At 40.6% G+C, this 24099-nt stretch overlaps 1 protein-coding gene across 1 annotated transcript in view; it reads left to right on the top strand.

Annotated features, from left to right (window-relative positions):
• HECW1 (HECT, C2 and WW domain containing E3 ubiquitin protein ligase 1) overlaps nucleotides 1–24099 on the top strand; it is a 256870-nt gene that overhangs the window by 190661 nt on the left and 42110 nt on the right. The window contains exons 10-17 of the mRNA XM_069007777.1: nucleotides 2504–2605; nucleotides 7850–8000; nucleotides 12199–12329; nucleotides 14844–14965; nucleotides 17801–17986; nucleotides 18583–18717; nucleotides 23357–23462; nucleotides 23646–23742. Of these exons, the coding sequence (XP_068863878.1) occupies nucleotides 2504–2605; nucleotides 7850–8000; nucleotides 12199–12329; nucleotides 14844–14965; nucleotides 17801–17986; nucleotides 18583–18717; nucleotides 23357–23462; nucleotides 23646–23742 (1030 nt within the window). The remainder of the gene's footprint in view (nucleotides 1–2503; nucleotides 2606–7849; nucleotides 8001–12198; nucleotides 12330–14843; nucleotides 14966–17800; nucleotides 17987–18582; nucleotides 18718–23356; nucleotides 23463–23645; nucleotides 23743–24099) is intronic.

Below are 24099 nucleotides of genomic sequence, written 5' to 3'. Positions count from 1 at the left end.
TCTATAAGTGACACCAAATTAAAATGGCAGCGAAAGGATAACCTATTTGGGTATCACTGTGCAACTCCAATTAAAGCATTCACCTGTGTTTTCCTTCTCCATTCCCAATTTATTTACTCGCACCTTCCTTTGCCACAGACCCCACCCCTGCAGAAAAACAGGTGTAAGGGTGTCCTTACACACTAGCCTGTGTAAATATTTTGTAGACAGCTGGGACTAGGGAATTATTGAGTCTGTAGAGCAGAATCTAGCACAAATAATTAAATTTTCAGAAGTACACAGGCATAGAAGCCCAGCTTCCTTCCTTGCAGGCAAGAGCCTTTGCTTGTGAACAGCATTGACGTGCAAGTATACCTAAGGGGGCACGAGCAGGTGTGTGTGTGAGACCATACTTACAGATTTGGTGGTTATTTTGGACTGTGTGAGCTTTTGATAGGGGATGTGGTGGGAAGGGTGTCTTCTGCATATGGATTCAGTGCAGCACCAAGACTTGAGCCTCCATAAAGGGCAGTGCAGTGTCCATGGTGTCTTTGCCTTGTTTAGCTGAGCGTGTGTCTGAAGGGCAGCCCAGCTCTTGGCACTCCCTTGGGTGTCACCCGGGGTGCCTCAGTCAATGTGCACGTTGCTTCATGACTTGGCAGCTGTTACAAATACAGTAGATGGGGTCACCTCCACCCACTCCAGGTGACTGGCACTACCATGCTTCCACTGGCTTGGCGTAACTATGTTGACTAGGGGAGAGTCAATTGTGGTGAGGTAAGTAAAGAAACATAGACGGGTGATCTGGTAGTTGGTGCTACACCACCTGTAGTAACAGCACAGTTTTTAAGGCTGTGAGAGATGGACTCTTAGCACTGAGTCATAAACTTATGTAACTCTGCTGTCTGTTCAAAACATGCAGCAGATACATCTGTGAGATACGCCTATACACAAGCGGTTTAATGAAGATATTTAACAGGCCATACGGTATCATCAGAGCACCTAGAAGAGGGAGTATTTTTGTCTAAGTGATTTTTCTCATTTCTTGGTGGTGTGAGGTTTTTTTTTACAGTTTTATACAAAATTGGCTTCTGCCTTCTAGCTGTTGGTTGTTTTAAGAAAAAAAACACTTACTTAATTTTTTTTGGTAATTTTTTTTTTTTACATCTGATTGGGGTATGTTTGGGGTTTTTTACAAAATGTTCATTCTTAGGCTGTTAAGATTCTAACATTAAAGAGAGCTAAACCTGCTAGTACACAGTGAGTTTGGCTTAGCATTCCCAACATCACCAGAACCATTCCGCTTACTATATCTTTTTCCCTAAGCTACATCTTTCTGCTGTATATAAATATTATGTTTGTGCAATTTGGAGTGTATCTGTATTAACAAGCCCTCCTGGAGCTGGAGGTTATAGTCAAAAACTGTTACCACACAATATGAAAATATGTCCATTAGTAGGATAAATAGTCCTGGTTTCTAAGAGTTTAAAGACAAGCCAAGAAGGAATCTTTGTTCTGGAACCTGTGAAGTTTTAGCATGTTAAGTCTAAGATAAGGAATGCTTTTTCATCCCTACTAGAACTTCTTAGGTTCTTAAAGGGTTCTATAAGCATTGACTTGATCTTAAGTTACTTGGTCCTCTCAACAGAACGTGAGTTTGGACATGTACTTAGGTTTCATTTATTTCATATTTAGGTATGGCAGGGCAGTTGGAACTAAATGATCTTTAAGGTCCATTCCAACCCAAGCCATTCTGTGATTCTATATATGGACATATATACAATGTTAGTGTTTAAAAACTTTCTCTGCACTGTATTCTGTGTGACTCTCTTTCTTCTGCTTTGTCTTTCCCTTTTCTCTATCTCAGGTCTTCCTTCCTTATCTCAGATCCTGCTTGTATCTCGCTATCTTTTGTCCTTCTCTTCTACCACCTGTCTCTTACCTGTTTCTGGTCCTTCTCTCATTCTCCCTCCTTCAACCCAGCATGGACTCTTTGAATTTTGAAAAATACCTATAGAAGGGCATGATCTTCTGTTTTGCAGAGACTGCAAAATCCTGCCATTACGGTACACAGAGGCAGCCACTGATCTTTTTGAAAAGCAGAGAAAGATCCAAGGCAGCTTTTAGCCTTGTATTCCACTGATGGGATGAATTAAAAGTTGGAACCAGGATTTTGCATGTTCCTGCCAGTTGCTGCAGAAGCTTGACTATGGTTGTACATGAACAGTTTCTCTCAGAGATCAAGCCTGATTCTTCTATCGTTTACACTTGTGTGTCTGTGAGTCCAGAATCTGGCCTATAATAGTTTAGCATTGACTCAAGAGACTTGACTGCATTATTTTAATACTTCTTTTCCATATGAGATGCTATTAAAGTAGTGTCTGGAAATAGGAATACCCAGAGATGCTAGTACATCAGGTTAACCTATTTTTTAAATAATCACTTGTTTTACAGTAGCACGTTTTTTGAACCACATTGTGAAAACAGTGAATGACTGTCAATGTCTTGAATATCTTGTCCATAGGTGATTGTCCTTTACTCCATAATTCTCAGCCAGTCAGCCAGCTTCCTTCTCTGAGGCCTGACCATCATCACTACCCAACTATCGATGAGCCTCTTCCACCAAGTAAGCTTTAGTTTTTTATTTTATTGCATTTTTTCAGCTTTTCCTGTTAACTCAAACAGTCTAGAGGTCAGTATGTCTTCCTAAAGAGCCCCGTCTGTTCTGTATATACATTCTCCAGAACCCAAGCAATATGCCTTTTTGTTTCCCTTATTTGATCCTGACTTCAAATGTTGTCATGTTGTTTTGGACAAGCCCATAACATCCCTCTCTGCCTTGGTCCGTCTTCTTCCCTGAAATGAAAATATTATTCCCTGTTTCCAGTGTGTTCAGACTTGAATGATTGGGATCTGTCATTTGTTCTAGAAGCCTTACCATAAGGCTTTCTGGGTGGTGTATCAGCAAACTACTCTGTTTTTTCTGTAACGTTTGTCTCCAGGTTTTCTGTAACCAACTTCAAAGATGGTTTGGGATGGCAGTCCCTGCGGTCTGTCAGGTCTGCATGCGGGTCCAGCAGCAGCCCTTTCACAGTGAGGATACTCCTGGGACAGACAGGTCCAAATCTGAACCAAACCAGCAGAAGTTGGGAAAAGGCAGCTCATGTAAAATGGTCTTGTTTTACTGTCTTTGGATTTGATAATCAATGAATTTTATGTTCGTTATGAACTGTAGTGGAGTCTACACTTGCAGTGAATAAAAGTGAGAGGGTTTTAAATAGCACGATTGATTAGCAGCCTGCTAATATGGGATTTTTGCCACCAAAGCAACTGCTAGAGTTGTTTTTACTTGTCTTTGTAGCCTTTCCCTCGTGTATTCCCGGAGGATTACACTGCTTTTTGCACTGGCGTTCGGTGTCCAGCAGAGCGCACTCTATTCCCTGCACCGTGCCACTGATCACCTTTCAATTGAGCACAGGATTTCACAGCCTGAAATGTGCCTCACAAAAACAACCAGGCGTATAAACAAAGCACTCTATTTTCTTCAAAGCCGAAGACGGGAACACACTTATTTGGCCTATGGTGCCCTTGACAAATAATTCATCATTTGCCAACCATGCTGTCAGTATTCCCTGAGCTGAAAATAGCCCTGATGCTGGCGTCAGCTGCACAGTAGCATGAATGATTCAAATGCCTTTAGCCCAGTGAAGTCCCACTGTGGCTTGCCAGTGAATGATGAAATGGGAACGGTTACCTCTGTAACAGGGAAATATTTCTCTTCCTCCCACTCTTACCACAGCACTTCGTGGATCGGGCACATTCCCTATTAGATGACTTAATGATAGCACACTGACACCAGCTTGGGTAAACAGAATATACTGTGAATCTATTCTATATTCTTCCATCACCAATTTAATACATTTTTCCTCTTTCTTATAGTTGTCCTCAAAAGGCAAGTATTTCTACCACTGGTTTTCACAAGTGCTTTCACAAGAGGGTGTAAGGACATGAAGTGCAATATGTGATGATAAAGTACAGAAGTGATATCTCTTTGCAGTATTTTGTTTCAGCGTTAGCATATAACATTTTTACAGTAAAGGCTGACACTGTGGGCTTAAATATATTGATCTTAATAGGCATAGACGGTACCAAGTTAATTTTGAGTGGGAAAAAAGGTTGAGTTGAATAATATCAGTTATCAAACTGGTTTCCAGAAACTCTCCATGGAATTTTACTGTAATTTCAAAATGAAAACCATAGCCTTAATCTAGAATTTTTTCTTCTCCTTAAATTCAGTATCACCATCTCAGTGCCTTTAATAACTCTTAATCCTAGATAAATCTTCAATCATGTGAAAGGAAGAAACTTTATATTTTAAGCCCAAGTTTTTTGATCAAAGCTGGCTTACTTTGCACGTGCACTGTTAGCTTCCATCTATGAGTAGAGGTGAAGGTAATCTGCCAGTGCTGCAAGCTCAGCATTGACTGATTTTATTTAGCTCATGAAGAATCTTCTGGACAGTCTTCTTTCTATTTTGAATAGTTCTCTGAATAGCTTGATTTCATCATAACCCCACAACAGCTGGTCTCAGGGAGGAAATTTAATTTCAGACTGTTTTATTTGGGAAAATAAAGTAGAAGAGATTCATTATGAATGTAGGAGTTTCATAATGACCAGTCTGAATGCTAAGTCCGATATGAGATTAACAGAAGATTTGCAGTGTTTGCACGGCCTCATGACGGCATTACCAGTCACCCTTTATTATGCCTGTGTTTGGAAACCCTGCAGAACTGAAGCCAAGAAAAATACATGTGCCCGGTTCAGAGCTGCTCTCAGCTGAAGGTGTGGCTGAGCTTGGAAAGGAAAAGGCAATGTATTTTCTTTCCCCTGATGGTCCTGCCAAAAAAAGTTGCATCTTCTGATATAAATCAGAGCAGTTTCAGAGGCTGCTATGAAATATGACTTGGCTGATGGAGGGGGATCACTGGAGAACAGAACCAGTACTGTCACATCCCTAGCCCATGCTCTAGCATGCTCTTACTGTGAAAGTTAGATAGAGGTTAGTCTTTGTAGTAGTCACAGTCTTATTTTACCTGGAAAACTTAACAAAAGACTCTGAGGAAACCTGGCTGCTTCTTAGATCACCTTTGCCCCTGAAGTAGCATGAAGGGACAGCTTGGAAGCAGAGTTCTGCCTGTCTGTTCACCTGTCAGTCTGTTTGTCTCACTGTGCAGGTATCCATCCATCTGTCCATAAATCTGGTATCATATTCAGGCAGTTTCAGTGACTTGTGTGACTTACAGGTTGTCTTATGGGAAGGTAGAAAGTACACCTGCTACCTGCATACAACAGAAGTTGTACCTGCCACCCTTTGACAGCCTTCCCTAACCAAAAGAAGAGTTATTCAGCTGACTAGAAATGCTATTGCAAGGAGCATGAGATACACAGTTCCTAATATTTTAGCATGCCAGTATCAGCCTGTGGTGTCAGGTGGACATACCCATGAAGCAGTGAATAAAGCAACACTCACTGACAGGTGTTGTTCACATCTGTACACACTGCTGCTGTATGTCTGACACATCTGACAGAGACAGCCTTCCTGAAATCGTAATCCAGTCTGACCTGATGTTTTCACTGTGATCTCCAAGTTCTGAACAAGCTTCCTTACTCCTAGGTTTCCAAATATCATGCTTAGAAGCTTAGGAACTCTAAGTCGTATTTAATTAGACAGTGCAAAATAGCCTGCACAGCTGGTAGTGCACAGGGCTGGATTATAAAACCTTGTTTGACTGTGTAACTGGATATATTTATTCTTGCTAAGTGTCCATCAGCAGGCTTTAGACCAATATGACCAGTTGGTGTCTTCTGTAGGCTGTCTAGAGTGTAGTTCTACAGCACTGCCTACCAGCTTCTAATTCTCCATCAACCATTCTCAACTTGTTATGAGGTACAACAATAGTGTGGAGTGAGGGCTAGGATTCATCCTTTGCCAGAAAACAGCAAGGAAAATGAAGATCTTCATGGTATTGAGCTGGATCATCTTGCCTTTGATCTGGCCAAGGTTATTTCCTTGGGGATATTGCAGATAATGCATAGCTCCAGAAGGGCCATTCCCCACCCACAGTGGTACACCTGCCACCAGTGCCAGCGTACTCAGCAAGGCTCTGGCCTTCAACCTGCCTTACGTGTCGGTCTGATTTATCTCAATGTGCATATGTTGTACTTGATGTGCTTTTTTTCACTGTCTTATGTTTCAGACATGGTTTTTACAAAGCTGTGATCTTGTTCTTGTAACAGCTACCACATCCTTGGGAAACTTTACCTGGTGGAGGAGGAGAGAGTCCTCTCATTAAATTATGTAGTGATGTTCACAGTGAGAGATGCTGCATGTGTACCCATGGTGTGACTATAGGATTTGTTTCTTTAAGGACTGTAGTACTTGCAGTCAGCTTTGAAAGAAGTAATGCGTGTGCTTATGGCTCTTCTTGTCCTGGAGTCTTATGGAAGCTTTCTCCAAGGACTCCCAGCGCCCATCTTTTAAGGTTTGTGGGATTCAGCTGTCAGGGGCAGCTAGCCATGGACTTCAGACAGCCTACACTTGTCTGCAATCAAATATGGGAAGTGGGTTTAGCCAGGTCCAGCATTCAGGAGATGGGAACTGGTCGTGAAGGGTAGGTTTCCAGATACAGTAGGAAGAGGTGCAACTTCAGTCCTACTCTTAGAGAATAGGAAATGAAATACATAAAGTATGAAATTCAGCTGATCCTGAATTTGATTATGGAAAACCATAGGAGGAGTAACTCGTCAGGGAAGGCGGTATCATAGTAAGAATATGGGAATATGAGGAAGTGTTTGCCCTCAAAGGTAATCATCATATGTACATTTGTGTGTGAATGCGAGTGAGGTTTGCATCTAAACTCGTGTAGAAAGTATGTGCATGTATTTACATAGATATGTCATCAGCTGATGGGTCGTGTAGGAATATGAAACTAGCAAGCCTAATTTATTCCACTTCTCCATTCATTCCAACCAGTTTGATACTTGGCTTTGCTAGCTAACTCACTTCTGAATTTCGTCTGTTCCAAATGCTTTTTTTATCAACATTACCATTTTCCACAAGCCATCATATACCAAATAATTTTTACTTTTCAATCATGGGACAACATAAACAGTAGCAGGAAACAATAATGATGGAAGGCTCAATATTATTCTGCAAATTCTCAATCTAGTTTGCATTCATGAGAGCAATGCTCTGTTTAGAGAGATTTCTAAGGTATGTCCAAAGAGTCTGTAATCAGTTTTCAGTGAAGCCTTTAATTGCTGTATGGTGTCCTTTGAAGCCACTTTGCAAAAAGGAGAGAAATGAAACATGTTTGTTCTGAAACATAATAAAAAAAAGAAAACACGGGATTTGCCATATTAGCTCAGGTGTAATCTTCTTGTAAGGGTCGGTTCTTTGGGGCTACTCCGACCTGCAGTGAATCCAGCCAAGCAGTATCACTAATTGAAAAATCACCTCATCCTTTTAAAAATGTAGTCCCTCTATGTCACTAGTTTTTCATGGGCTGTGGTAGTGAATTCCATGGCCTACCTGTGTGCTGTGTATGAAATGTTTCTGTATATGCATATACTGCATATATGTATATATAGACAAGCAAATAATATATATACACACTTGAATGTGTACTTTGAATATATACACATGATATATATTGCATGTAGGCTATATATATATATATATATATGGTATCTCCTGTGTGTATATACCCTGTCTGTGTATGTATGTGTGTCTGTATATATCTCCCTCATGCAGGTTTTCTGGAAGGCACCACACTGACAGCATCACCCCTTCCTTTTTTTCCAACCCTAGATTGGGAAGCTCGGATAGACAGCCATGGGAGAGTGTTCTACGTGGATCATGTCAACCGCACCACCACGTGGCAGCGCCCCACGGCTGCAGCAACACCGGACGGGATCCACAGGTCTGGCTCCATCCAGCAAATGGAGCAGCTGAACCGCCGGTGAGCATTTGCACCTTGAGATCCGTGCTCTTCTTTTGCCACACTGCTCCAGTAGCTCCCTTCCTTCTCCGGTGCACCACATTGACTCCCACCTTGTCCAGGTTCTTGTCCCTCCTGCAGCTCTCTTCTAGCCAGCTGGTGTGCCTGCTGTGGGTGTGTGCTGCTCAAACCTGCCCACAAGAAAAGTGCTGTTGGGTGAATGGTGGTACAAAACATTTCTAACAGCAAGAGGAGGCTTTTGGAAAACTTTTCTGAAATAACTACCAGAAAGGAAGTGAGCATTCTTCCAAAACATGGAGTCACTTTTGCTATTTAACTGTAGGAGTGGCATTGCTGGGTTGGCACCTAGTGCTGTGCAGCAGAGTTTTTGGGCCTGACTGCTACTGGAATTGTTGCCTTATCCATGTGATGTTTCTACCCCAGCTAATTAGGCCTGTTGAAAGGTCTGTCTCCTTTTCCAGGGCAGAGCCCTGCTCTAATAGGACTGAGCACATTTCTAGAGGTGGACAGGTCTGCTTAGTGTTGCATTGGGCCCTGTAAATCTATCAGTTCATTCTGGGCTCGCTGAGATACCTCTTAATGTTGCTTTTATTTTTGCTTTGTTTGACTAGTCCGCACATAGATTTGTTTATCATTTTCTTCTTGTGCTTGCTTTTTAGACTGAATCTAAGAGGAAAGAAAAAAAAATAAACAATTGGTCAAAAGTCTTCCTTTTTTTGTTTAAAAAGAGGGTTTGGGTTTTTTGTTTTTTTTTTTAATTCCCTGCTTACTATAACAATGCCATTTCTAGAAAAGGATAAGGAAGACTGAAATCATATTTTAATTATAGCATGTAAAATGCCACAAAAGTGTTTTGGCCTTTTTTCCTATGCTAAGAGAAAGATCTGCAACTGAGAGAAGGATGCAGAGTTTTAAAGTGCTGTTTTCAGAGTACTTTGATTAGTTTGGGAGCTGCTGTGCCCTGAATGAGACAGTCTGGGAGAACTCAGCCAACTTAAACTGACACCATCAACACGCTCTTGAGGAATAATCCTTTCTTTACCAAAATTCATTATTTTGAGTAGTATTTCATAACAGGTGTTATGTCTTGCAGAAGTGAGAGAACCTGCTCAGTATTTGTTTTCATTATAGCTTTGCTCATATAGTCTCAAGCTGCCATGTTAATATAAACAAACAAACAAAAAAAAATGGCTAAAGAAAGTGAATGTTTAATGTTGATTCTTTCAAGGGATTTACATGACTTCTCTGCCATTTAGCACTGGTCTTTAAGAGGGATTTTAGCCATGTCAAATCTCAGACTACTTGGCTGCCACTTAAGCAGGTTATCTGCCACAGAAACCAGAAAGCTTTTGTGGACATACATCAGGTTTTCTTTTTTTTCTTCCATTTTTTTTGAGATTGAGCTCATGTAAATGCAGCACAGCCATGAAAGGAATAAGTTCTTATAAGAGTGAGTTACCATTCTGTTAGTTAATGCAGGTTAATCATTAAACCAGCTATCGCAGCAGAAACTGAAGGGTAGGCATTGTCTTTGTGACCTCCTTCCCTCATATTATTCAATGTTTTCATATAGGCTGCCTGTCTGTCTTGGTTATGACTTGATTATCACTGGTTTGGGTTGGGAATTGAGAGTTGATAAGATTGATATTCTTTTAATCCCTCAATTTTTAGTATTCATGTATCCAATTACAAAGGGAGAAGTATGGAGGGTTTTCAGCAGTGGCAGATCTCTACATGTGCAAGTTCCATTGGAGACTTTGCAGTTTATTAAACATGAAATGTCATGGCTTCTTGGGACTAAGGAAAAAAGCTGGTGATTTTCTACTCTTTTCCAAGGAGCTCTATTCATTCGAGAAGTTGAATACAAAGGTCTCCTATTGTTACCAAGTTTGGAACATTTCCTACAGTTCTAGTAAAGGGGATTCATATAGAATCTCCTGAGCATTTGCCTAGTGGCAAGTAATTTCTGTAGTTTTAACCTGGCTGTTATATTTTTTAAAATGATTGTAGTCCTAAGTCTAATTTCAGATATTTCATGTCTCCACATTTCAGGAATGTCAGGAAAGCTACTTTTCATTAGTTATTATCAACACTGTGGAGGATTGGACTTTGTTTTAAGCACTCATTTTAGAAATACTCTTTTGTTTCAAACTTCATGATTTGAAATGTTTTTCAGCAAACACACCTGAGAATCATTTTAGGTGAGGCAACAGCAAACATAGACCTTGCTGATAGAATTAGCAGCAGCCTGAACTTTTGCTCTAACCTCAAACAAAATTTGGACTCAACATCACTCCACAGTTTGAAAAAGCTTGGTGACTTTTCTTTTTAAACAAATTTACTTTTTTTTTTCTTTTTCTTGTCTTCCTGATTTAATTTGTGGAAGGGAATGGAAAGACCAAAATATTACAAGGAAGCTTGGTATTTCCAGCCCAGCCAAAACCACAAAGCTTTGGAAAGTCAGCTTGAAAAAAACCCCATAGCTGTGATTAAACCTAGGCCTGCTTTCCTTCTGTGGCTTCCTTTTAGCTGTATGAGCCACTCGAGGATACAGGGAATGCTAAGCTGGAATCCAAGTGTTGGGCAAACACCAAAGAGCCATCCATACTTTAATTTTAAAGGTGCTTGCTCATTTTCTGCAGCACTACCTGGCTTGCTTACTTGTTGGCCAAGCAGATAACAGCCCTTGTTGTTCAAGCTCTGTTGAAAGGATACTTTGCAGCATAGGTATGTCTGAATTTGTCTATGCACTAGTTTGAAAGATAATAATATAAGAAATTATAACCATCATAGTTAGGTCAGCCACAGCGTGGTATGTCTTAACCTCCATTTCTTTGACAAATCACTTTGAAAGGAGACTGAAATTTCCAGAGGCATTCCCATAACTTTTTCACTTTCAATGTTTTCTCCAATTACTTTGGCATTTTTTGGTATTTATATAAGGTGATTTTATAGTATTGAGACGCAAAAGAAATGCGTAGCCTTTTGTTGGCATACAGATGGTGTTGCTCTTTGAGGTTTGCCAGTGGGGATTTTCTACCATCTAATTAAATTGAAGGTGCAGGGTTTTCCTATATGTGTACTTATATCCCTTGATTATATGAACTTGGGGGGGGTTGTGGTTGGGTTTTTTTTTCCTTTCTATTGCATGTGGGTGTTGTAAAACTCCTCCAATACTGGAATGGAAAATTCATTCAGTTGCCTGCTGACAAGTGAATAAAGCTGTAAAATGTAGGTCTAAAACAGAGGGTTTAAAACTGCAGTAAATTCATGCTGTTGCAAAACCTGCTATCAGAATTTCCGTGTAAAGATAGATGTTTTCTTAAACTATCAAAATATACACTAAAAGTAACTTCAAATGACTTTGAGTACTGGAAGGGGACACATAACTTTGTGAAAGTTTAGCATAAATCTATTAAAACTTTAGTTATTTTTCTTAATTATCTCCAGCCATTTTGCCTAAGATTGGGTTGCAGTGAGCTACTGGAGATGGTGTGTTTTGAGACATCAAAAAGCCAAACCCTAACTCTTCTCTTTAATGATCCTGTGTCACTTTGAGGAACTCACTCATTACTAACTTCTAATTTAGAATAAAGTATACATTAACAAATAGAGAGAAAGTAAGCAAAATTTGTAAGTTGGAGCTTGAATTGAGGAAAGAAAAGAGTATAAATCAGAAAAATGAAAGACAAACAATGCTGGATGAGATTAAAAGGCAATAAAGCCATCCTGTTTCAAATACTCATGGAAATGCTATGAAGAAATAAGGATTGAAAATACTGGGATGGAATAAAAACTAATTAAAATAATTAAGAGAGTCTGTTTTCTAGCTTTGCTTTTGTTTCTCTTTCTGTTCTTTCTTTCTCCTTATGCTTTCTTTTTCTTTTCTTTCTTTCTGTATAAAATTCATTTATAATACATATAAGACATACTCATAGTTTGCCAGTAGAACCAGAGAAAACATGTTCACCAATTCATCTGTCACTATAAGTGAACAAGTTAAGGAGAATTTGATTTCTGTAGTGTGAATTCAGAACACTCCAGACTATTTGTTCCTCATCTGTGCTCTTACTCTGTTGTACACTGAAGATAGAAACATTGGAATCATTCAGAAACAGTGCTGATTCTTAAGGCAGAAAGCAACAGAAAGCTCCTGTGTTAACTAAAGCTTGTTTTTCCTTCCTATGAATGTATCTAGGTACCAAAACATCCAGCGAACCATTGCAACAGAGAGGACTGAAGATGATGCTGTGGTAAACAACAGGGTGGAGAGAGTTCCCACTGGAGGAGGAAGTGACTCTGAGGCAGAGCCTTCCCAGCCAAGCCCAGGTATGGGAAAACAAAGCTTCTTAATGGTATGTTCAGTGCCATTCAGTTCTGGGCAAATCTGCATTTCCAGGGGAGATGGGAATTTTACTATACCAGATTGCAAAACTTAATTAAAAAAAAAAGATAATTAGACCTAAAGATACAGTTTTTAGGTGTGAAGCTACAGGTACTTGATAGAACAGTATCAGTCCTTTTTTAACAACTACTAAGACAGACGAAGAATTTTTTCCTTAGTAAAGGGCCATTTGAAATTAAAATGGGAAAGGCATTTTGCATCTACTAAGTGAATACTGTTCACCTATGTAGTTGCAAAACTGGTGCTGTGTTATTTTTGTTGCTGTGTGGTTTTTAGCTCGGAGCATTTGCACTTTATTCTCTCCAGGCCTGGCTTCTGCACTGCCACAAGTGCCCATGTGATTGCACCTGCTGTGGCCCTGGCATCACGTATGAAATACTTGTGTTTTTTAAAGCTGCAGTTTTGTGATAGCTGTGAGCTGACCTAAGTGTGGGCTGTGACCAAAGAAGGCACAGCTGTCTTTTTGCTCACCACTAATTTATGTGACAGGACCCCATATCAGAGTGGAGAACTGACCTGCCTGAAAAATAACCTGGCTTCTTGTCCTTGTAATTTACAGCCAGATTGGATCTTACATCTGGCTTGTTAGATGAGGAGACAAGAATGAGTGTCACTACAAAGCAGAAGAGGAAAATGTGTACCCAAGGCAGGATGGGATGGCAGGGGTCTCTTCTACTCTTTTTGGTGGTAGTCACACTCTTATTTTCTCAAAACATTTGGGAAACCATAGTCTTAAGTGTTTGTTTCAGGTAGAAGTATCAGCAATCAGTCTAGTGCCCACTATGCAACTTGAGGCCATGCAAAAATAACTCCCTTCTTTGTTAGCACCTGCAAAATGATTAACCAGTTCTCTTCCTTTGGATCACTCTTACGTCCACCTAACTTTGTGTTCTGTATTGTCTACCATGACTAAATCCAACTTCTTGCTATCCTTTTGCCGTCCCTCTGTAAACAGCATTGGTAATGGGAAAGAACCAACACAATATCTGCTTGAATTTTCTTAGTTTTCCAAGGTGAATAGGAAAAGTTACAGAGAGAAATAATAACCTTTTTTTAACAAGTTTAGAAAAATATTCAGTTTTGTTTGTTTAACATTTGATGCTCAAAGTTTCCTAGCCATCTTTTGTATTGCAATTAAAGGGAGACTTTTACCTACAGTGTATCATATAAGGAGATCTCAGTTCTCTATGCTAGAGAAGTGGAAATGAGGTACACATTGTATTATTAGTATTTATAAGTAATGTAGCCATTACTTGTAATATGTATAATCGTTTAGTATCTTGGACAACATAATAAAATAGTAATTTAATAGGAGTTGCCAACACTAAGTATTTAGTTCAGTTTGTTATTTAACATGCACTCCCTTGTTTTAAACCCGAGGAGCTAATGAGTGTGATAAATGTTATCATAAGTTATTAGGAAATGGTTCTTGCTACAGATAATTGCTTTTCTTTTAGAAGAAAACATAATATTGTATTAAATGCCAAGGATTAGAAGGTCAGTGATGGTGTAAACACATTAGGGAAAGAAAAAGCTGCAGTATTATACATTTGTTATTTGTCTTTTAATTTAAATGAAAAATGTCAGAAGGAATACAATTTAGGCACATTAATCCAGGTTCTGAGCCAGTATAAATCAATTTAACTCCAGCAATTGATCCAATCTGCAGTTTTAAATGGACAAAATAATATGATGTGTGCAGCAGGAAGAAAAAAGAAGTTTTAATTGAAAAGAAAAAAATGGGAAACTGCATTTATTCTCTTGATGATGTCTGCATCCAATTTTCATGGATTGCAAATAAAATTTGGCTTTATTTGAAAGTGCCAGAACATCCAAGCCATAATTCCATGATAGGAAGAATTTTCTGGTAGCTATAGAATATCAGGAGTTTCTACCTCTACAGAGTTACATTCTCAATGCTCAGTTCTGCTCCTGTGCTTCATTAAGTGATACAGATTAAAAAAAATCCAATTGTGTCTGGTTTTGTTTTCTTTACCATACAAGTCCCGAGAACCTCGGACTTGTCAAAAACAATGCAAGTAAAATACAGGGCAATGCTGGATCGGGAGATTGGATTTCTCTAAAATCAGCAGTGGGGCAAACCAGAATGGACATGGGTGACTGAACCAAACCATCAGATGGTGAAAACTGCTGTGGTCACATATTTAGGGACAGCAGCAGACTTGACACAGAGTTTCATAAGCTACAGTTCAGGAAACCATCCAGCTCATGCCCTGCTGTGGTAAATACTGCACCATTAACCATAAGGACATCCGTCAGTTTGCCAGCAGGCTTGTCTTGGGAATGCCAAGGTAGGTGCATTGGGCAGGTGGTGACTTTTTTATATTATCACTTTTGCAGCTGTTTCTGAAAGGTTAAATAATAGTCTGTGCTTACCACTACATTAATAAGATTATGTGGGTTGTTTTTTTGTCCAGAGATTAGGAGGGAAGGTTCCCTTTCTCCTGTGAATTCTCAAAAAATCACCTTGTTGCTGCAGTCTCCAGCTGTGAAGTTCATCACCAATCCTGAGTTCTTCACTGTGCTGCATGCAAATTATGTGAGTAATTATGATTTGCTCTCTCGCGCTACTGATAATTTTGAGTCCCAGAGCTTCAGGGAGAATGCACAGTGAATCTGAATTGTGTGCCTTGGGGCTCAGTTGTCCCTTCTGAGCACCAGACCAGGTTGGGGACACTACAGCCGGGCTGCTCCAAGGAGGCTCTTGCTGGGATTCTGCCTCACATAAGAGATTCCATGGTACAGAGGAGCTCATTAATGTTATCCTCCCAGAACAAGCAGGAACCCTTGGTTTCAGCTTGGTCAATTCTACTGTCTGTTGCTGCAGGGAGTGAAGTTGTTGCCTTTTGATCCAACATCCTGAGAAATCTTACTCAGATACACCAAGTCTCAGGGAAATAGAGGGAAAAAAATTAACTCTTGCAACTTGCATTCCCAAAAAGCGGGCAGGCATAGCTGAGTGAAAGAAATACTAACTTGAGTTTTACTGTAGCTATTTTGGAAAAAGCACAAATCAAAACAAATTTTCAAAATTCAAGTAACTTTTTTTTCCGTTAGTGCAGTAAAACCACACATTTTAATGCAAACCTGGTGTGGAGTGGAAAAAACGTAGTATCAGGACAAAGCAGATGGGAAGTCCCACAAGGAGATGCAGTCCTAGTTTGCCCTATCTGGAATGTAGTTCAACAAGGCATCTACACATGGCTTCTGAATATTTGGAAAGTCATCCATTTCGGGGTAGCAATGACCTTTCTTTACCAAAGGAAAAGAAAGTAAAACAGTTTGAGAGTTGCCCCAGCACAGCCTTTTAGCTAACTGCAGACATCAGGTTTTGGCTGTGGCACTTCATGGATTGAAGCCAGCCGTCCATCTCCAAGCATCTGCCAGAGATTATCACCCATGAGATCCTGCCGAGGAAAGGATGTATTAACTCATCTGACATTCCCTGAACTAGGTTATGGAGTGCAGATAATTTCTTCCATTGGCAGGGTGATATATCATGATTTATAGCTGGGAGCAATATAATTTTTGACCAGCATAGTTGTTGGAAAAATGAGCAACTGATTCCATAGTTGTGTAAAGAACAACTCACGAGAGACTAAATCCCAATTTTATTACTCACTGAAATTAAAAAAAGGAAAAAGAGGCCTTCAGTTTTATCTTAAAAACTTGTCTCTAATGTGAGAACCAGAATAATCTGTTGAAATATCTGTCAAATTGTCATACAGATACCACTTGTACAGGAATAATGGCCCACTAACTTTTACCTTAACATGAGTGTAATATTTTACAATACAGTATTTTACAATACAAGCCGCTGTTAAAATTTCAAGCTATTAATTATGCCAGTGAAGTTGGAATTGGAAAATATTATCCAGCAGTTAGAATTAAAAGGGAAAAGCTCTAATTTTTCAGTTACTTTATTTCCATAAAAAGATAAAACTACATTACACTCCTTGTTTGCCTAATGCAGCTTAGAGATATTCAAGACAGTCATTGATCATACATTAGATCAAAATACAACTTTTGTTATGTAGTAGGCTGGGATCGTAAATATCTGTGACCACAGAGCTTTCCTGGGTCATAAGCAGGTCGTATCTTCAGGGCAGAGATCATATATCTGTGATTCCATAACATTTAGCAACCCTTGCCATAATTAGGGACCCTGTGCCACAGGGAGTGTTCTCAGGGGTGCCACTACAATAAATCCTTACATAATAAAGATAATACTTGTAGATGTTTTATTGCATTATAGTGGTTAAAATGCACTAAATGTACACAGAAATTGAGAATTCAAAGCTGTTGGGTCAGATTCTCTGGACATATTCCAGGTCTGCACAATCGAACTCACTTCACTGGAGACAGGAGTCCTCTAGTGATCCTTTACTACTCTAATGAGTGATTCAATCCTTTGGGCTGACCAGCAAACCAAGGCACTCATTTTCTCTCTAGTGAAAGGCTCAGGAGATTTTTGTGAAGTTTCCTACTCTGTCTTGAGGAGTTTGTTCCCTGAAGTGAAAGATTCCAAGACTAGCCTGTGGATGGGCCTGTGTGTTGTCAGCGCAAGTATTATGTGGTGGTGCTCTATCATTGAACACATGGTAACAACAAATACAGTTCAATGGGCCCCTATTCTGCAATCAGATCAGTTCACTCCCTTGAACTGCATCAGGCCACATTCCCCTAAGAGGTGCATTTAATGCCCATTGTGAGATACAACTTGCTGCCTGAGGGGTGGCATTCATTTGACTCGTGGAAATGTCTCCATCTGACAGGCTTTGTAGTCATCGCAGAAACAAATACTCAGTTCCAGGAAACAATTCGCATCTTCCAAAAATAGACAATTAAAAGTGTCTGTTTCTGTCCTGTGGCTGTATAGTCACCATAAAAAAAGTATCAAGCTTACATGGAGACATCTGCACTGGGGTCCTCTTAAGTTCATGGCTCCTATCACACGCATCTTGATTTCAATTAGAGCATAAATACATGTTCACAGCTGTCTTTGCATCTCTCTGACACTGCCCGGGCACACAAGCAGTGTTTCTGTTGACCAATAAAAGCAATGAAAGGGACACAACTTCATGCACCTTGAGTGGGTGATGTTTCAACTGACCATCTTTTTGAAGTGCATTAGGAAGGCAGTTCTTGCACAAGCTAACTGCGGATAATGCGTGGGATGTTTCACTTTCCAGATTGTATTTCTTAATTCTGCATGTGCATGTAAAGTAGTCATTCAAATCAAAACAATGAGATGGAAGTGTTTCTTGATTCTAACAGGATTTGTTTCAGTTCTTTGGGCATATGTCCCATGAAATAACCAAATATGTTTTGACATCAGAACTGGTTTTCTTCACTTCTGTTACCCATCTCACAGAGTGCCTATCGAGTCTTCACCAACAGTACCTGCTTGAAGCATATGATTCTGAAGATTCGTAGAGATGCTCGTAATTTTGAGCGGTATCAGCACAACAGAGACCTGGTAAATTTTATCAACATGTTTGCTGATACCCGACTGGAGCTTCCTCGTGGCTGGGAGATAAAAACTGACCAGCAGGGCAAGGTAAGAGTGCCAACAAAACTGATCACTTGTTTAAGACAGCACATGAGGCTACATGATTATTAAAAGTTCCTTTCATCTTGACTCAAAGTCAGTGAAGGTTTGGTTTAAACAACACAAGCAGAGTTATATTAGAAGCAGAAAAAAAGCTTCAAAATTTCAAAGCATTTCTAGCTTTCTGTAGAATATTGTGCCAAAGCCAAGGCAGCATTGGACTGATAGCAAAGTTTGAGCCAGAGCTGGTCTGTTGTGACTGCAAAATTTGACTCAGTGTCTGTACCTTGAATGAACTTTGCTGCCTGACTTTTGGAACCACCAGGTTAAAGCATCATTTCCCAATAATAGTATTTTCTCCTGTCTTGTTCACATCATGGCCATTGCACATGATCTTGGCCTACACAGCTTCAGGTGTTTTCCAAGAGCTATTCTAGCTTCAAGTAGGCCAGTCCTGTCATTTGCAGGTACCTTCCATGGACTGTACTTAGCCAAGGTATTTCCGCCATAAAATTGCCAGTGGTTTTCCTGCTGTGTTCCCACAATATCATCACAATGTTGGCAGTCTTCTTATTAAAAGACACCATTGTTCCTTGGTGTTTCAGTCTTTCTTCGTTGACCACAATAGCCGTGCTACCACCTTCATAGATCCCAGGATCCCGCTGCAGAATGGGCGTCTCCCAAATCACCTGACTCACCGGCAACATCTGCAGCGACTTCGTAGCTACAGCGCTGGAGAGGTAACTGTGCTCCTATCAACTCAGGAGCTTTTGAACTCTGGCAAAAGGATCTTTCTCTTTCACACAAATATCCAGAGAAATGCTTGTGAAATTAGCCTCAAAATTTATTGCAGCAGGACCAGTCTGAATACCTCTCACTGCCACATGGGGTTGGGCTCAGGAGCTGACCAGGGTGTGAGGTCAGTTTCTTCAGGACCAAAGGCAGACCAGGCATGAGTATCTTGGGCATGTTTCCTCCATCTTAGGTGAATACAGCACCATATTTTCTGAAGATAGAAGTGTATCAGTGGATCTGTTCCAATCATATCTTCCCACCAGCTTAGCAACTTCCCTCTGCCAGCAGCCATCAGTTTAGTGTTGCTGCTGTGATTTAATTACTGGCATGCCTGTGATAGCCACCTGCACCATGATTCATGCTTGGGCCCATGCTTGCCTGAGGCTTGCTTACAAATTCACCGTGTCAGGGACAGAAACACCACTGAGCAATTCAGATGACCTAGCCCAAAAAACACACTTGGTTTTGCAAGCACTGGCAAGGCTGGCAAGGAGCAATATGCAATAAATCAAAAAAACAAGTACAGGGTAGGGAGTCAAAAGTATTGAATACTTTTGAGTAGTGATCCTCTGGGGAAAGCATAAACTGTTCTTTGAGGCCACTCATGTTTTGGCATGATAAGCCAATAAAATAGTCACCTCTCAGTCTTGGTGGCCCAGGTCCCACAGTGCTTCTACACCCTTTTCGTAGTCAAGCTTCTTTGTTGTAGTCAAGTAGCTTCCCATTTGGAAGTGTCTGCTGCTCCACTGGAAGGACTCCCATTGATTTCCAAGGACTTTGGATTGATGCCTAAAAGTCCCTCATTTACAAGGAAAATATTCAACCCTTTGCAGCTCAGGCCGCTTATTAAGAGCCTCGTGTTCCATGCCATTTCCTCCCAGTACATTTGGATGTTCTTTGGCCTATAAATCATGTCTGTAGGTTCACATGTGGGGCTTTGTCCTGGCCATGTGTCAGCTGTCTGCAGTCTTGCTGGTTTCTTTGCTGAGCAGATGGTGTGGCCTCTGGACGCTGTCGCCAGGACAGTATGAAGGACCACAAAGGACAACCCACCAGTTTTCAATGTTATGTACATATGTCAAAGGAGCCTGAAGGACGTCAGAATAGTGAAGTTGTGGTTGCCAGAGAGGGCATAGAAAAGAGCCAGGGTAATGAAATAAAGGACCTCTGCAAAAACTTCCATTGTTCTGTGTAGACTACTCATACTAAGTGGTATTATATATAAATTTGACAAAAATGCTACAGATTCTTTAGTAAGCACTTCTTTAAGAGTTACCAGTCTTTTACAGGAAAAGGGGGGTTGTTGCTTGGTTACCTGATTTTTGAAAGAAATGTTCAGGTAGCTGTAGTGGCCATCAGTAACGAAAGTATAGGTCACTAAATGATTCATTTCCTTCTGCCACAGCTGTAAACAGAACAGCTCGTAAGTGCTTTCCATTCCCTCTAAGGCACTTCCCATCTGCAGTGAAAATCAACATACATGATTACAGGGTAGAGATTTTAAAGACTGCAAGAGGAAGGAAGCAAACATCCACAATGGAGAGGCAAGAAGAGTAGAGAAGGTACTAGAATATGGCAGTATCTAAATCTCCTTACCAGTCCAAACCACAATAAGCAAGTAGCAGGATTCAAATGGGCCTCTGAAATCCAGCAGTGATACAAAACCCAGGAGAAGGTATCCTGAAAGGCTCCTCTAGTAGTTTGGACTCTCCACTCTGGTTGCAGCATCCCAGTATCAATTTCAAAGCTGTTAAACCCTGACATAAATCTGTCAGATTACTCTGCACTACATGAACCAGGTCACTAAATCATTAGAGAGTTCACTCTTTATTTTTTATTAGAGAATAATGTGCTAATCAAAATTAAATTATTCAATTAGAAAGTCAAAGTAGACAAGACGATTGTGACTGAACACTGAATTGGAGTAATCAATTGTACTCTATTAGCTAAAAGAGTGGAATGAGAATTGTTAGCAAAATGAAGGTTAATTAGACAGCTGGGAATTTTCCTTTTGTGTTGCCAGAGAAAAATTGTGTAGAGGTGTAAATGTGCAAAGACCAAACACAGCATTGGCAATGCCCAGGGATGGTGATGAAAAGGAGTACATCACCAGTTTATTTTATTGAGGTGTGTACAGAACTGAATTCTTACCATCTAGATGACTTTAGCTGTTAAACCAGAACTGGGAAGGTGGAAAGAAGGGAGTGAAGGTTTCTTTTCAGAAGCACTAGACACATTTCCTTCCAGAATTCTTGCTTCAGGAGAAATATGTCCAGGCACTAGGAAGCTAACCAAAAGAAATGGTGACATGAGTGAGAGGAGGATCCAGGCCCAGGCTGGGCAGAAGTACTTTCCAGTTTCCAACTGATGAGCAAATACCACCTAGTGCTAATTTTTATGGGAGATGTATATTTAACTCCTCTGTTACTCCTTCCTTTCTCCCTTTCTGTCTTCTGGTCAGTAAATCCAAGTGTAGCATCAAGGGCGTAGGATTTGTCTTTGTCAAGGATGAGTCAGCCATCACCCTTAAAAACAGGTTCACCCACCATCCACATTCCTTTGCAAGTCTGTTCTGCAAGGACCTGAGGAATTCACCTGAGGACCTCACCTGAATTCCAGGGCTCCCTAGAAGTGAAGAAGCTGAGCCTTAGCACCCTCCCACACATCCTCACTAGTACAGCTGGTCACAGGCCAGTGTGTGATCCTGGCTGTGCTGCCCACAGCCCAAGAAACAGCTGCTCTCACAAGGCCCTTGTGCCCACTGTGGCAATGGATCATAGGGCACCTCTTGCACCTAAGTGTCCTCCCTGAGCCATAGCATGGAGTGAATGCCATAAAGGCCACACAGTGCTTGCTGGGGTGGATGCCCAGGTCACAGGGGAAAAGCTGCCTGAACCTGAGCTAAACTTTCATTGTGAGTTGGCCTTCAAGGGTGTGAGGAGGAGACAAAGGCAGAAGATGGGTGCAAGTGAAATCGTAACTGAATGATGGAGTGAAACATTCACCATGCACTTTCACAGCATGAAATTGTTTTAAATTACATTGTGTTTGATTAGAATAGTTAAGATTTTTCCTTGTTTAACCTGTGTGTTGACACGTATCAAGTGCATTGCCTGGTATCTTGTTACATATAAACATTTTAAGCTTTGCAGGTTCCAAAAGGCAGCTTCCCAGTTTTTGTGTTTATCCAGTTGGAAGACCTGGCGTTTGGCCGTACTACTGAAAATGGGTTGGCACCATTTGCTTGGATACAGAGCTAAGCATTTAAAATATTGGAGTAGGGGTGATTTCTTCCTGAAGCGGTTGCCATATGCTGTAATTTGTGCAGTGAGAAAGGAGCAGTTTTTAGCCCAGTAGAGTGGCAATTGAAATTCCTAATGCATCTTGTCCTGATACACACTGTCCTCACACTATAGTGACAAGACAAGGGGGAGTGCCTTTAAACTGAAAGAGGGTAAGCTGAGATCAGATACTAGGACAAAATTCTTTACTGTAGGGTGGTGGAGCACTGGAACAGATTGCCCGGAGAAGCTGTAGATGCTCTATCCGTGGAAGGGTTTTAAGACCAGGTTGGAGGGGGCCCTGAGCAACCTGGTCTAGCAGAAGGAAGGTCTGCCTGTAGCAGGGGTGTTGCAACTAGATGATCTTTAAGATTTCTTCCAACCCAAACCATTCTATGTTTCCTCTCTTGGCCTCAGTGTGGCCATATTATGGAGGAAAACATGAGAGACAGGTGGGTTCCCCTCAACTTGCACAAGTCCCCAAAAAGTTACCAGCAAGTAATGCCTTAATGCAAACATTGCCAGATCTCATTGTTCAGCTTTTAATATCCTCATACTGAAATGTTTTCCCACCTTATAAGGTATCTGCCTTCCTGCCATGATTTCCTTCACTAGGGAGAGTATTTACAACAGTGACTTTCTTTAAGTGCCTCAGTTAAGGGGCAGTGATATATTTCCTTCTTACTATTCCCTTTATCAACTCTTTGGATTATGTTCTTCTTTTTAATGTATACAATTCAAATTCTATTTCTGGTTATGCAAGTTAGGCAGCCTTCTGGGATGATACGGCCTTTTCCGGTGCTGTGATCTACATGGATATACCTTCCTCATGTTATTTCCACTATTAAACTTCCCTTCAACAACACTGAGTGAACGTGTAGCAGTGCTGTGGGTCTTTTCTCCTTTCAAAAACATTGCTGTAAAAACCTTGAAGTAATGCAGTTATGCTAAAACAAGACACTGTGTGATACTATAGAGATTTTATTGCCATTGAACCAGAGAAGTCCATCACTTCAATGCATACATGCATTTACTTCTGTATTCTGGTGCCTTCACTGCAGCACTGACAAGGTGTGATAGCTATGGGTAATGGTGTACCTTCATTTGGAAGCACAGAATTACTTGCCTTTTTTAAGTTCACTGAAGTATAAAGCTGTAATTTTCTTGCATGCTTTTTGTCCTTCAGTCAGCATCATGGACCATTCTGAAGGTTACACAAGTAAAGATGACAAATCTTTTAACTGACTAATGAGCTACTGGTGGTCGCTTTTGATCATTCTTTTCCTTTTATCCGATGTTGTAGGCCTCTGAAGTCTCTCGAAACAGAGGAGTTACTCTGTTGGCCAGACCAGGCAATAGTCTTGTAACAGCTATTCGAAACCAGCACCATCACGAGGCATTACCTCTGGGTAAGCCAAGTTTTTCTTTTCTTCTCAAAGCAGTGCTCACAAAGGTGGGGTTTAGGACCTCTCATCAGCTGCATGCACTGCTTTGTGTTGCCCTGTGTCTCACTGGTAGTGCAGTCAGTGTGCCTCTGCAGAGTCATGGTGACATGGCAAATAAAGCCTCTGGTTTGTTTTTACCTTTTCCAGCTTACAATGACAAGATTGTTGCATTTCTACGCCAACCCAACATTTTTGAGATGCTGCAGGAGCGTCAGCCCAGCTTGGCCAGAAACCACGCACTCAGGTACTGCTTTTTTCCAGACTGCTGAACTCTACTTCCAGGAAGCGCTTTTTGTAGTGGGGAAAACCAGATTCCAGTAACTGTAGTACAAAAGATGAACTTGGACCCCCTATGGAACTGTCACCATTTTAAAGAGTAGGTGGGAGCCACCAGGATCCATGTGGTTACTATAGTTATTTATCACAGACATCCAAGAAGTAAGAAGAACCAAAATAAATATGGGCAAATAGTGACATGTCTAATTTCTATTCTAAGTATTACTGAATAGCAGAAACTCCATTTTCACCTGCAATTATCACTTTGCTTTTCAGGAGATAGAGTTAAAAGAGTGTTTGGATGGAAGTCAGCAGCAAAACCCCA

Source organism: Aphelocoma coerulescens, chromosome 2, assembly GCF_041296385.1.
Source record: "Aphelocoma coerulescens isolate FSJ_1873_10779 chromosome 2, UR_Acoe_1.0, whole genome shotgun sequence".
Taxonomy (NCBI): domain Eukaryota; kingdom Metazoa; phylum Chordata; class Aves; order Passeriformes; family Corvidae; genus Aphelocoma; species Aphelocoma coerulescens.
The sequence above is the reverse complement of the archived record's forward strand: the minus strand, read 5'-3'. Positions and strand labels throughout refer to the sequence as shown.